General features: G+C 39.5%; 1 protein-coding gene across 1 annotated transcript in view; it reads right to left on the bottom strand.

Moving 5' to 3' along the window:
- Positions 1-14,127, bottom strand: part of vps11 (VPS11 core subunit of CORVET and HOPS complexes) — a 32,176-nt gene that overhangs the window by 3,473 nt on the left and 14,576 nt on the right. Inside the window, exons 7-12 of the mRNA XM_079600624.1 lie at positions 2,200-2,351; positions 1,913-2,099; positions 1,659-1,802; positions 1,319-1,516; positions 1,060-1,221; positions 167-300 (exon numbers count right to left, since the gene is read on the bottom strand). Coding sequence (XP_079456750.1) covers positions 167-300; positions 1,060-1,221; positions 1,319-1,516; positions 1,659-1,802; positions 1,913-2,099; positions 2,200-2,351 — 977 coding nt within the window. The remainder of the gene's footprint in view (positions 1-166; positions 301-1,059; positions 1,222-1,318; positions 1,517-1,658; positions 1,803-1,912; positions 2,100-2,199; positions 2,352-14,127) is intronic.

Genomic DNA, 14,127 nt, shown 5'->3' with positions numbered 1-14,127 from the left:
TAAATACTTTTACCATTTACTTCACTTCGCTATTTTTCAAGTTGATATATATCAGCTTATGAAACGGAAGTCTCGAACGTTTACACAAAGTAGCTCACTTTCATAGCACTTTCTGAGTAAGTGAGAGAGACACAATAAGTGATAAGAAATGAGAAAAATCGCTTACAGTTTGCCCTTTTCATACAGATACAGCACTCCTTCCTTGAAGTTGTGCATCTGGCAGAGCACCAGGGCCTTGTCAAACACAGTGTTGTCGCTCCTCAGAAGGGACAGTGCTGCCTCCTGCAGGACCTTCTTCTTCTGTCACACAAAAGACAGAAAGAGAGATGAGTTTCCTATATGCTTTCACAACAGCATGTGTACAATCAATCAGAACTGAATACTTTTTTCTAGGGATGCACTGATTCTGGCCAATGCAAATAATATTTTGATGTTATGGCTGATATTATAATTCCATTTTATCTAAATGAATTGAAAATGAATAGTAAACAAACACTACAAAAGTCAAATTAGTTATTTTATATGTTTCAAGTGAATTTAAACATCATATTACCATGTACAGTGCGAAAATTTCATTTTAAAAATAGCTAAAGATTGCATTTAATAGTGTTATTAAACTATTGTTTTTAAATTGTAAATGAGTGTTAGATAATGGCAATGACCATACAAATTAAAGTTAAATGAGCTTGCACAATTAAATATCCGATACAAGCCACATTTATGCAGATAAATGTGACAATTTTGTAATATCAGCCAATATATTTGCTTCCTTTTCTTTCTTTTTTTACATTTTCCACGCTGAATCTTGGGGGGAAATATGCAGGATTCTGTGGAATAGACTTGGTCAAATATTTTAAAATTAATAAAATGGTGCTGTAAGTACTGCACATACATTAGTTACAAAAATCATTAGATATTTTTGCTAATTTTATAAGTAAACATTAAATTTGGGGGGTGATGAGTCAAATTCTTCAAAAATCTTTAGAGCTGCAGATACCTTCTATAATAACATAATATAACATGAGTTGAGTGTAGCAATTGTATAAAGCATGTTTTTACCCCTGGGTCCTGCTCATGTGCCCAGTCCTGTAGTCTGAGCTCTAGTAGAGTGTCATAAACTCCCTCGGGAGAGAACGGATCCACCTGAATCATGTGTTCCAGGAACGCTCGCAGCTCTCTTGGGTTATTGGCAAACACTGGGATGAACTCCTCTGGATTGGCCTGTGAAAAGAACATTTTGAGATAAAAGGTCATCTGGTGTAACTCATTGTTCTTCAGAATCTCAGATTATTTGCTATTGCTAATCTAAATGAATTACCTTGTTTTCCACAGGCCTATCCAGACTGTCCCGGTCAGTTGAGTCTTTGCTGGGGTGATAGTCGGTGCAGAGACGTTTTAAGAGGATAGTGGTGCTCTCAGGCACATGGTGCATTAGTGTTTTACCATAACGCTTCATATTACTCTCCGCCTGATCAAATGGCAACCTTCCTATGTAGCGCAAAGCCTCCTGATAATTCTGAAAGTGTAACAAAAAAAAACGATTTTTCAGGCAAGAACGCTATTTTTTGTGGACAAAATTAAAAAGTATTGGCTTACATAAACCCACTGAAAAGCATTAGTTACAATTCATATCATAGCCCACAAAAAGCTGTATTCACCTTCAAATCCTCTAGCTGGATCTTCAGATACCATTCATGGTGCATGTGTCTCTCTGCCAGAAACACGGCATGACTGTGATAACCGGCCTGACGTAACACCTTGATGGCGATTTCAACATCGAAATGCACCTCACTTTCATTGCTCTACATTCAGAGTATAAAAAGCATTGTTAGTAGTCAAGGCTGTGTTTAAAAAGCCTAAATGCACATTCAGAGCAAAGGTTTCCAACAGAAGTGATTTTTTTTCTACAGACCTTTATGAACTCTTCCAGCTTGGAGCTGTCCTTCAGTTTGGTGTAACAGTTCAGCAGTAGAGTAGTGTGGTCAGCGTTGGCCAGGGACTGCCTGTGGAGGGCCTGTAGGTACGCCGTCAGGTTATGTATCCTCTGTGCATCCAAAAACTTACGAATTACGTATGAGGGTTCGAGCTTCCCAATGGTGCTGAGAAAGACCGAAGGTTGTGACGTAACCATGAGAAACCGCTGTCTTGTTTAGCGTTTTACATTAAACGTACAAGTAGAAATCTGAACTGCACACCTACCGAATGTACTGTTGAATGGCTCCATCATGATCACCTTTGGTATAGAGATGGTCTCCATAATGTCTGAATATCTCAGACAGACCATCATTGTCCAGGTGTTGACTTTTAGCCAAATTAATGGCCATCACAAACAGATTCTTCTTAAACAGCATCTAAGTAACAACACATATACGCTTTTATTATAAATAAATATTTATCATAAAGGATAATATTATGGACAATAATAATTGTGAATAATATTGAATTGACAATAATAATCACATTATAGTTTTGAATTGTACATTTCGTTTTTTTGTTTTCAATTTAGTTGTAAATCTATATAATTGTTAGCATAGTTAGGGCCCGAGCACCGATGGTGCGAGGACACTATTGGAATTGCTCTGTTTATTATTAGGGCCCGAGCACCGATGGTGTGAGGACCCTCTTGGAATTGCTCTGTTTATTATTATTAGGGCCCGAGCACCGATGGTGTGAGGACCCTCTTGGAATTGCTCTGTTTATTATTATTATTATTATTAGGGCCCGAGCACCGATGGTGTGAGGACCCTCTTGGAATTGCTCTGTTTATTATTATTATTATTATTATTATTATTATTATTATTATTATTCTTCTCCGCATTTAATCGCATTTTTGAGGGCCTAAACATGCACGAAAACTCACGAAAATTTGCACACGCGTCAGAACCGGCGAAAATTGACATCTGATATGCGTTTCAGAATTGGGCGGGGCAAAATGGCTCGATAGCGCCACCTATAAATGTTCAACGGAGTGCGCCTCCCGCTACGTTTCACGTACGTGTACGAAATTCGGTACATACATGTAATGACCCAATACCTACAAAAAAGTCTCTTGGAGCATAGCCTTAAACACAACAGGAAGTCAGCCATTTTGAACTTCCTCTCTGATTTTTGTGCAGTTTTTGCCATTTTCAGGCCTCGTACTTTAACGAACTCCTCCTACAGTTTTAATCTGATCATCTTCAAATTTGGTGAGTGTAATCTTAAGGCCTTTGCGACGTTAAATTGCGAAGATCTTGAGTTTTCGTCGAAGGGCGTGTCCTCGGCGGCCTGACAAATTTTGATGTTTCGCCATGAAACAGGAAGTTGCTGTAACTCAGGCATTGAATGTCCAATCTGCCCCAAACTTCACACGGTTGATAAGAGTTCTGTCCTGAACACATGACCATGCTCAAATTCAGTTACAGTCATAGCGCCACCTGCTGGCAACAGGAAGTGACATGTTTAACACTGTTTTGGACTCCTAATAACATATACAAAATTGCCAGCAAGTGCTAAACATGTTAACAACATACTAGAAACATGCTAAAACATGCTAGCAAACATTAGCTAAGTGCTAAAGCATGCTATTATTGCAATTAAATAGGAATTTGCTTTAACTCAGGCATTGAATGCCCAATCTGCCCCAAACTTCACACGTTTGATAAGAGTTCTGGTCTGAACACATTTACATGAGAATATTTAGTTATAGTAATAGCGCCACCTATTGGCAACAGGAAGTGACATGTTTAACACTGTGATGCTGTACTAGCAACATATTAAATAAACCATTGAGTTATAAACATGTTAGAAACCTGTTAAAACATGCTAGCAATTCTTAGCTAAGTGCTAAAGCATGCTAATGCAATGAAACAGGAAGTTGTTGTTACTCAAGTAGGCAATGTCCAATCTGCCCCAAACTTTACACGTTTGATAAGAGTCCTGCCCTGAACACATCTACATGACACTTTTCAGTTATAGAATAGCGCCACCTACTGGCAACAGGAAGTGACATGTTTAACACTGCAATGCATTACTAGCAACATATTAAATATGCCATTGAGTTATATACATGTTAGAAACATGTTAAAACATGCTAGCAATTCTTAGCTAAGTGCTAAAGCACGCTAATGCAATGAAACGGGAAGTTGTTGTTACTGAAGAAGGCAATGTCCAATCTGCCCCAAACTTCACACGTTTGATAAGAGTCCTGCCCTGAACACATCTACATGACAATTTTAAGTTAAAGTAATAGCGCCACCTACTGTCAACAGGAAGTGACACGTTTTAAACTGTGATGCATTGCTAGCGACATATTTAATATGCCATTGAGTTCTAAACATGCTAGAAACATGCTAGCAACACTTATCTGAGTGATAACGCATGCTATTATCCCCATAATAAAGGACATTTTTGTAACTGACTTTGACATACTCCTCCTATTTTTACCTACTTAAATGCACAATGCCCACCGTGCTCTGTCTTCCTAAATCCACCGGGTGGCGGTGGCACGGGTGCGAGGGCCCTTTCATCGCTGCTTGCAGCTTTAATTATTAGGGCCCGAGCACCGATGGTGCGAGGACACTATTGGAATTGCTCTGTTTATTATTATTATTATTATTATTATTTTCCGCATTTGATCGCATTTTTGAGGGCCTAAACATGCACGAAAACTCACGAAAATTTGCACACGCGTCAGAACTGGCGAAAATTGACATCTGATATGCGTTTCAGAATTGGGCGGGGTAAAATGGCTCGATAGCGCCACCTATAAAGGTTCAACGGAGTGCGCCTCCCGCTACGTTTCACGTATGTGTACGAAATTCGGTACATACATGTAATGACCCAATACCTACAAAAAAGTCTCTTGGAGCATAGCCTTAAACACAACAGGAAGTCAGCCATTTTGAACTTCCTCTCTGATTTTTGTGCAGTTTTTGGCATTTTCAGGCCTCGTACTTTAACGAACTCCTCCTACAGTTTTAATCTGATCATCTTCAAATTTGGTGAGTGTAATCTTAAGGCCTTTGCGACGTTAAATTGCGAAGATCTTGAGTTTTCGTCGAAGGGCGTGTCCTCGGCGGCCTGACAAATTTTGATGTTTCGCCATGAAACAGGAAGTTGCTGTAACTCAGGCAAACAATGTCCAATCTGCCCCAAACTTCACACGGTTGATAAGAGTTCTGTCCTGAACACATGACCATGCTCAAATTCAGTTACAGTCATAGCGCCACCTGCTGGCAACAGGAAGTGACATGTTTAACACTGTTTTGGACTCCTAATAACATATAAAAAATTGCCAGCAAGTGCTAAACATGTTAACAACATACTAGAAACATGCTAAAACATGCTAGCAAACATTAGCTAAGTGCTAAAGCATGCTATTACTGCAATTAAATAGGAATTTGCTGTAACTCAGGCATTGGATGTTCAATCTGCCCCAAACTTCACACGTTTGATAAGAGTTCTGCCCTGAACACATTTACATCAGAATATTCAGTTATAGTAATAGCGCCACCTACTGGCAACAGGAAGTGACATGTTTAACACTGTGATGCTGTACTAGCAACATATTTAAATATGCCATTGAGTTATAAACATGATAGAAACATGTTAAAACATGCTAGCAATTCTTAGCTAAGTGCTAAAGCACGCTAATGCAATGCAACAGGAAGTTGTTGTTACTCAAGTAGGCAATGTCCAATCTGCCCCAAACTTCACACGTTTGATAAGAGTCCTGCCCTGAACACATCTACATGACACTTTTCAGTTATAGTAATAGCGCCACCTACTGGCAACAGGAAGTGACATGTTTAACACTGTGATGCATTACTAACAACATACTAAACATGCCATTGAGTTATACGTAAACATGTTAGAAACATGTTAAAACATGCTAGCAATTCTTAGCTAAGTGCTAAAGCACGCTAATGCAATGAAACAGGAAGTTGGTGTTACAGAATAAGTCAATGTCCAATCTGCCCCAAACTGCACACGCTTGATAAGAGTCCTGCCCTGAACACATCTACATGACAATTTTAAGTTAAAGTAATAGCGCCACCTACTGTCGACAGGAATTGACACGTTTTACACTGTGATGCATTACTAACGACATATTTAATATGCCATTGAGTTCTAAACATGCTAGAAACATGCTAAAACATGCTAGCAACACTTATCTGAGTGATAACGCATGCTATTATCCCCATAATAAAGGACATTTTTGTAACTGACTTTGACATACTCCTCCTATTTTTACCAACTTAAATGCACATTGCCCACCGTGCTCTGTCTTCCTAAAGCCACCGGGTGGCGGTGGCACGGGTGCGAGGGCCCTTTCATCGCTGCTTGCAGCTTTAATTATTATTATTATTCTTCTCCGCATTTAATCGCATTTTTGAGGGCCTAAACATGCACGAAAACTCACGAAAATTTGCACACGCGTCAGAACCGGCGAAAATTGACATCTGATATGCGTTTCAGAATTGGGCGGGGCAAAATGGCTCGATAGCGCCACCTATAAATGTTCAACGGAGTGCGCCTCCTGCTACGTTTCACGTACGTGTACGAAATTCGGTACATACATGTAATGACCCAATACCTACAAAAAAGTCTCTTGGAGCATAGCCTTAAACACAACAGGAAGTCAGCCATTTTGAACTTCCTCTCTGATTTTTGTGCAGTTTTTGCCATTTTCAGGCCTCGTACTTTAACGAACTCCTCCTACAGTTTTAATCTGATCATCTTCAAATTTGGTGAGTGTAATCTTAAGGCTTTTGCGACGTTAAATTGCGAAGATCTTGAGTTTTCGTCGAAGGGCGTGTCCTCGGCGGCCTGACAAATTTTGATGTTTCGCCATGAAACAGGAAGTTGCTGTAACTCAGGCATTGAATGTCCAATCTGCCCCAAACTTCACACGTTTGATAAGCGTTCTGTCCTGAACACATGACCATGCTCAAATTCAGTTACAGTCATAGCGCCACCTGCTGGCAACAGGAAGTGACATGTTTAACACTGTTTTGGACTCCTAATAATTTATAAAAGATTGCCAGCAAGTGCTAAACTTGTTAACAACATACTAGAAACATGCTAAAACATGCTAGCAAACATTAGCTAAGTGCTAAAGCATGCTATTACTGCAATTAAACAGGAAGTTGCTGTAACTCAGGCATTGAATGCCCAATCTGCCCCAAACTTCACACGTTTGATAAGAGTTCTGCCCTGAACACATTTACATGAGAATATTCAGTTACAGTCATAGCGCCACCTGCTGGCAACAGGAAGTGACATGTTTAACACTGTTTTGGACTCCTAATAACATATACAAAATTGCCAGCAAGTGCTAAACATGTTAACAACATACTAGAAACATGCTAAAACATGCTAGCAAACATTAGCTAAGTGCTAAAGCATGCTATTATTGCAATTAAATAGGAATTTGCTGTAACTCAGGCATTGAATGCCCAATCTGCCCCAAACTTCACACGTTTGATAAGAGTTCTGGTCTGAACACATTTACATGAGAATATTTAGTTATAGTAATAGCGCCACCTATTGGCAACTGGAAGTGACATGTTTAACACTGCAATGCATTACTAGCAACATATTAAATATGCCATTGAGTTATATACATGTTAGAAACATGTTAAAACATGCTAGCAATTCTTAGCTAAGTGCTAAAGCACGCTAATGCAATGAAACGGGAAGTTGTTGTTACTCAAGAAGGCAATGTCCAATCTGCCCCAAACTTCACACGTTTGATAAGAGTCCTGCCCTGAACACATCTACATGACACTTTTCAGTTATAGAATAGCGCCACCTACTGGCAACAGGAAGTGACATGTTTAACACTGCAATGCATTACTAGCAACATATTAAATATGCCATTGAGTTATATACATGTTAGAAACATGTTAAAACATGCTAGCAATTCTTAGCTAAGTGCTAAAGCACGCTAATGCAATGAAAGAGGAAGTTGTTGTTACTAAAGAAGGCAATGTCCAATCTGCCCCAAACTTCACACGTTTGATAAGAGTCCTGCCCTGAACACATCTACATGACACTTTTCAGTTATAGTAATAGCGCCACCTACTGGCAACAGGAAGTGACATGGTTAACACTGTGATGCTGTACTAGCAACATATTAAATATGCCATTGAGTTATATACATGTTAGAAACATGTTAAAACATGCTAGCAATTCTTAGCTAAGTGCTAATGCATGCTAATGCAATGAAAGAGGAAGTTGTTGTTACTAAAGAAGGCAATGTCCAATCTGCCCCAAACTTCACACGTTTGATAAGAGTCCTGTCCTGAACACATCTACATGACACTTTTCAGTTATAGTAATAGCGCCACCTACTGGCAACAGGAAGTGACATGTTTAACACTGCGATGCATTACTAGCAACATATTAAATATGCCATTGAGTTATATACATGTTAGAAACATGTTAAAACATGCTAGCAATTCTTAGCTAAGTGCTAAAGCACGCTAATGCAATGAAACGGGAAGTTGTTGTTACTGAAGAAGGCAATGTCAAATCTGCCCCAAACTTCACACGTTTGATAAGAGTCCTGCCCTGAACACATCTACATGACAATTTTAAGTTAAAGTAATAGCGCCACCTACTGTCGACAGGAAGTGACACGTTTTACACTGTGATGCATTACTAGCGACATATTTAATATGCCATTGAATTCTAAACATGCTAAAACATGCTAGCAACACTTATCTGAGTTATAACGCATGCTATTATCCCCATAATAAAAGGACATTTTTTGTAACTGACTTTGACATACTCCTCCTATTTTTACCTACTTAAATGCACATTGCCCACCGTGCTCTGTCTTACTAAAGCCACCGGGTGGCGGTGGCACGGGTGCGAGGGCCCTTTCATCGCTGCTTGCAGCTTTAATTAGGGCCCGAGCACCGATGGTGCGAGGACACTATTGGAATTGCTCTGTTTATTATTATTATTATTATTATTATTAGGGCCCGAGCACCGATGGTGTGAGGACCCTCTTGGAATTGCTCTGTTTATTATTATTATTATTATTATTATTATTATTATTCTTCTCCGCATTTAATCGCATTTTTGAGGGCCTAAACATGCACGAAAACTCACGAAAATTTGCACACGCGTCAGAACCGGCGAAAATTGACATCTGATATGCGTTTCAGAATTGGGCGGGGCAAAATGGCTCGATAGCGCCACCTATAAATGTTCAACGGAGTGCGCCTCCTGCTACGTTTCACGTACGTGTACGAAATTCGGTACATACATGTAATGACCCAATACCTACAAAAAAGTCTCTTGGAGCATAGCCTTAAACACAACAGGAAGTCAGCCATTTTGAACTTCCTCTCTGATTTTTGTGCAGTTTTTGCCATTTTCAGGCCTCGTACTTTAACGAACTCCTCCTACAGTTTTAATCTGATCATCTTCAAATTTGGTGAGTGTAATCTTAAGGCTTTTGCGACGTTAAATTGCGAAGATCTTGAGTTTTCGTCGAAGGGCGTGTCCTCGGCGGCCTGACAAATTTTGATGTTTCGCCATGAAACAGGAAGTTGCTGTAACTCAGGCATTGAATGTCCAATCTGCCCCAAACTTCACACGTTTGATAAGCGTTCTGTCCTGAACACATGACCATGCTCAAATTCAGTTACAGTCATAGCGCCACCTGCTGGCAACAGGAAGTGACATGTTTAACACTGTTTTGGACTCCTAATAATTTATAAAAGATTGCCAGCAAGTGCTAAACTTGTTAACAACATACTAGAAACATGCTAAAACATGCTAGCAAACATTAGCTAAGTGCTAAAGCATGCTATTACTGCAATTAAACAGGAAGTTGCTGTAACTCAGGCATTGAATGCCCAATCTGCCCCAAACTTCACACGTTTGATAAGAGTTCTGCCCTGAACACATTTACATGAGAATATTCAGTTACAGTCATAGCGCCACCTGCTGGCAACAGGAAGTGACATGTTTAACACTGTTTTGGACTCCTAATAACATATACAAAATTGCCAGCAAGTGCTAAACATGTTAACAACATACTAGAAACATGCTAAAACATGCTAGCAAACATTAGCTAAGTGCTAAAGCATGCTATTATTGCAATTAAATAGGAATTTGCTGTAACTCAGGCATTGAATGCCCAATCTGCCCCAAACTTCACACGTTTGATAAGAGTTCTGGTCTGAACACATTTACATGAGAATATTTAGTTATAGTAATAGCGCCACCTATTGGCAACTGGAAGTGACATGTTTAACACTGCAATGCATTACTAGCAACATATTAAATATGCCATTGAGTTATATACATGTTAGAAACATGTTAACCCTTTAGGCGCCAGAGTTTTTTTTCCTAAAACGTTCGATTTTGACATCTTAATTTGAAAAGGCTATATCTTAAAAGTGATAAAAGATAGAGACTTTCTGTAAATTAGAGAAATATTAAGGATGACCCAAAGTTTATGTAGGGATTACATTTTCCCATCTAATTTGCATATTATGACGTCATATGGTGGCGGCTATCTTGGATTATAGAATTTTCATGAAAAGTCACAAGTTTAAATGATAAAATGCAGCACTTCTTTCCTCCAAAATGTCCCTCACCTTCTGTATGCTATATTGCACAATACTGAATGCTCAGGTAAATAGTAAGTAGTAAACAAACTGTGTAAATCATTACTAATAAATGGTAGAAACAAACCGAATGCAGGTAACGTTAGTGGTTGGCCTTTTGCTGTAGAGATTTTCCATTTACTACATACAGTAGGCACTCTGATTATATATATATATATATATGTATATAACTGTATGTATATAACATATATATATTATTCATATGACACATAAACACAAGTAGACAAGACCTGTTTAGTTGCCCTGTGTCACACCGCCTCTGCTCCTGCTACGAGCAGCGCGGGCGCGGCCAGATCTTCCTCGCGCGCGCGCGCCGAGTGCGCACAGCTCGGACTACTGTCATTGTCAGCACTGCGCGGCAAAGATGTACCGGGAGAAGCGCGAGCTGCACCATTTCGCGGCAAAGATGTACCGGGAGAAGCGCGAGCTGCACCATTTCGCGGCAAAGATGTAACGTTACCGGGAGAAGCGCGATCGTCATTTTCAAAAGGCAAATATTCCCCTTCAGAGTCAGAATCGGCGAATAACATTTGCAACACATCCTCACGATACAAGTTTTTATTAGCCATTTGATGATTTTCTCTCACAAATCTCACAATTTACTCAGACGCTCTGAACTGAACTGCTTCCGCATCAATGACACGAGCGCTCACTTGCTCTGCTGTTTTCTCCAATACTTTGAATAGGAACATGACGTAATTTTGGTCTTGAATCAAAGTATTACATGTCTGCCATCTAGTGGTAGGGAATACAAACGAGATATTACACCATATTAGGATCTACAGCCTGTTTTATTAAGTATGACGTCTTGTCGCAATTTTGCGACTTTGGCGCTTAGAGGGTTAAAACATGCTAGCAATTCTTAGCTAAGTGCTAAAGCACGCTAATGCAATGAAACGGGAAGTTGTTGTTACTCAAGAAGGCAATGTCCAATCTGCCCCAAACTTCACACGTTTGATAAGAGTCCTGCCCTGAACACATCTACATGACACTTTTCAGTTATAGAATAGCGCCACCTACTGGCAACAGGAAGTGACATGTTTAACACTGCAATGCATTACTAGCAACATATTAAATATGCCATTGAGTTATATACATGTTAGAAACATGTTAAAACATGCTAGCAATTCTTAGCTAAGTGCTAAAGCACGCTAATGCAATGAAAGAGGAAGTTGTTGTTACTAAAGAAGGCAATGTCCAATCTGCCCCAAACTTCACACGTTTGATAAGAGTCCTGCCCTGAACACATCTACATGACACTTTTCAGTTATAGTAATAGCGCCACCTACTGGCAACAGGAAGTGACATGGTTAACACTGTGATGCTGTACTAGCAACATATTAAATATGCCATTGAGTTATATACATGTTAGAAACATGTTAAAACATGCTAGCAATTCTTAGCTAAGTGCTAATGCATGCTAATGCAATGAAAGAGGAAGTTGTTGTTACTAAAGAAGGCAATGTCCAATCTGCCCCAAACTTCACACGTTTGATAAGAGTCCTGTCCTGAACACATCTACATGACACTTTTCAGTTATAGTAATAGCGCCACCTACTGGCAACAGGAAGTGACATGTTTAACACTGCGATGCATTACTAGCAACATATTAAATATGCCATTGAGTTATATACATGTTAGAAACATGTTAAAACATGCTAGCAATTCTTAGCTAAGTGCTAAAGCACGCTAATGCAATGAAACGGGAAGTTGTTGTTACTGAAGAAGGCAATGTCAAATCTGCCCCAAACTTCACACGTTTGATAAGAGTCCTGCCCTGAACACATCTACATGACAATTTTAAGTTAAAGTAATAGCGCCACCTACTGTCGACAGGAAGTGACACGTTTTACACTGTGATGCATTACTAGCGACATATTTAATATGCCATTGAATTCTAAACATGCTAAAACATGCTAGCAACACTTATCTGAGTTATAACGCATGCTATTATCCCCATAATAAAAGGACATTTTTTGTAACTGACTTTGACATACTCCTCCTATTTTTACCTACTTAAATGCACATTGCCCACCGTGCTCTGTCTTACTAAAGCCACCGGGTGGCGGTGGCACGGGTGCGAGGGCCCTTTCATCGCTGCTTGCAGCTTTAATTATTAGGGCCCGAGCACCGATGGTGTGAGGACCCTCTTGGAATTGCTCTGTTTATTATTATTATTATTATTATTATTATTATTATTCTTCTCCGCATTTAATCGCATTTTTGAGGGCCTAAACATGCACGAAAACTCACGAAAATTTGCACACGCGTCAGAACCGGCGAAAATTGACATCTGATATGCGTTTCAGAATTGGGCGGGGCAAAATGGCTCGATAGCGCCACCTATAAATGTTCAACGGAGTGCGCCTCCTGCTACGTTTCACGTACGTGTACGAAATTCGGTACATACATGTAATGACCCAATACCTACAAAAAAGTCTCTTGGAGCATAGCCTTAAACACAACAGGAAGTCAGCCATTTTGAACTTCCTCTCTGATTTTTGTGCAGTTTTTGCCATTTTCAGGCCTCGTACTTTAACGAACTCCTCCTACAGTTTTAATCTGATCATCTTCAAATTTGGTGAGTGTAATCTTAAGGCTTTTGCGACGTTAAATTGCGAAGATCTTGAGTTTTCGTCGAAGGGCGTGTCCTCGGCGGCCTGACAAATTTTGATGTTTCGCCATGAAACAGGAAGTTGCTGTAACTCAGGCATTGAATGTCCAATCTGCCCCAAACTTCACACGTTTGATAAGCGTTCTGTCCTGAACACATGACCATGCTCAAATTCAGTTACAGTCATAGCGCCACCTGCTGGCAACAGGAAGTGACATGTTTAACACTGTTTTGGACTCCTAATAATTTATAAAAGATTGCCAGCAAGTGCTAAACTTGTTAACAACATACTAGAAACATGCTAAAACATGCTAGCAAACATTAGCTAAGTGCTAAAGCATGCTATTACTGCAATTAAACAGGAAGTTGCTGTAACTCAGGCATTGAATGCCCAATCTGCCCCAAACTTCACACGTTTGATAAGAGTTCTGCCCTGAACACATTTACATGAGAATATTCAGTTACAGTCATAGCGCCACCTGCTGGCAACAGGAAGTGACATGTTTAACACTGTTTTGGACTCCTAATAACATATACAAAATTGCCAGCAAGTGCTAAACATGTTAACAACATACTAGAAACATGCTAAAACATGCTAGCAAACATTAGCTAAGTGCTAAAGCATGCTATTATTGCAATTAAATAGGAATTTGCTGTAACTCAGGCATTGAATGCCCAATCTGCCCCAAACTTCACACGTTTGATAAGAGTTCTGGTCTGAACACATTTACATGAGAATATTTAGTTATAGTAATAGCGCCACCTATTGGCAACTGGAAGTGACATGTTTAACACTGCAATGCATTACTAAAAACATATTAAATATGCCATTGAGTTATATACATGTTAGAAACATGTTAAAACATGCTAGCAATTCTTAGC

Source organism: Phoxinus phoxinus (genome assembly GCF_949152265.1).
Source record: "Phoxinus phoxinus genome assembly, chromosome: 23".
Classification (NCBI taxonomy): domain Eukaryota; kingdom Metazoa; phylum Chordata; class Actinopteri; order Cypriniformes; family Leuciscidae; genus Phoxinus; species Phoxinus phoxinus.
The sequence above is the reverse complement of the archived record's forward strand: the minus strand, read 5'-3'. Positions and strand labels throughout refer to the sequence as shown.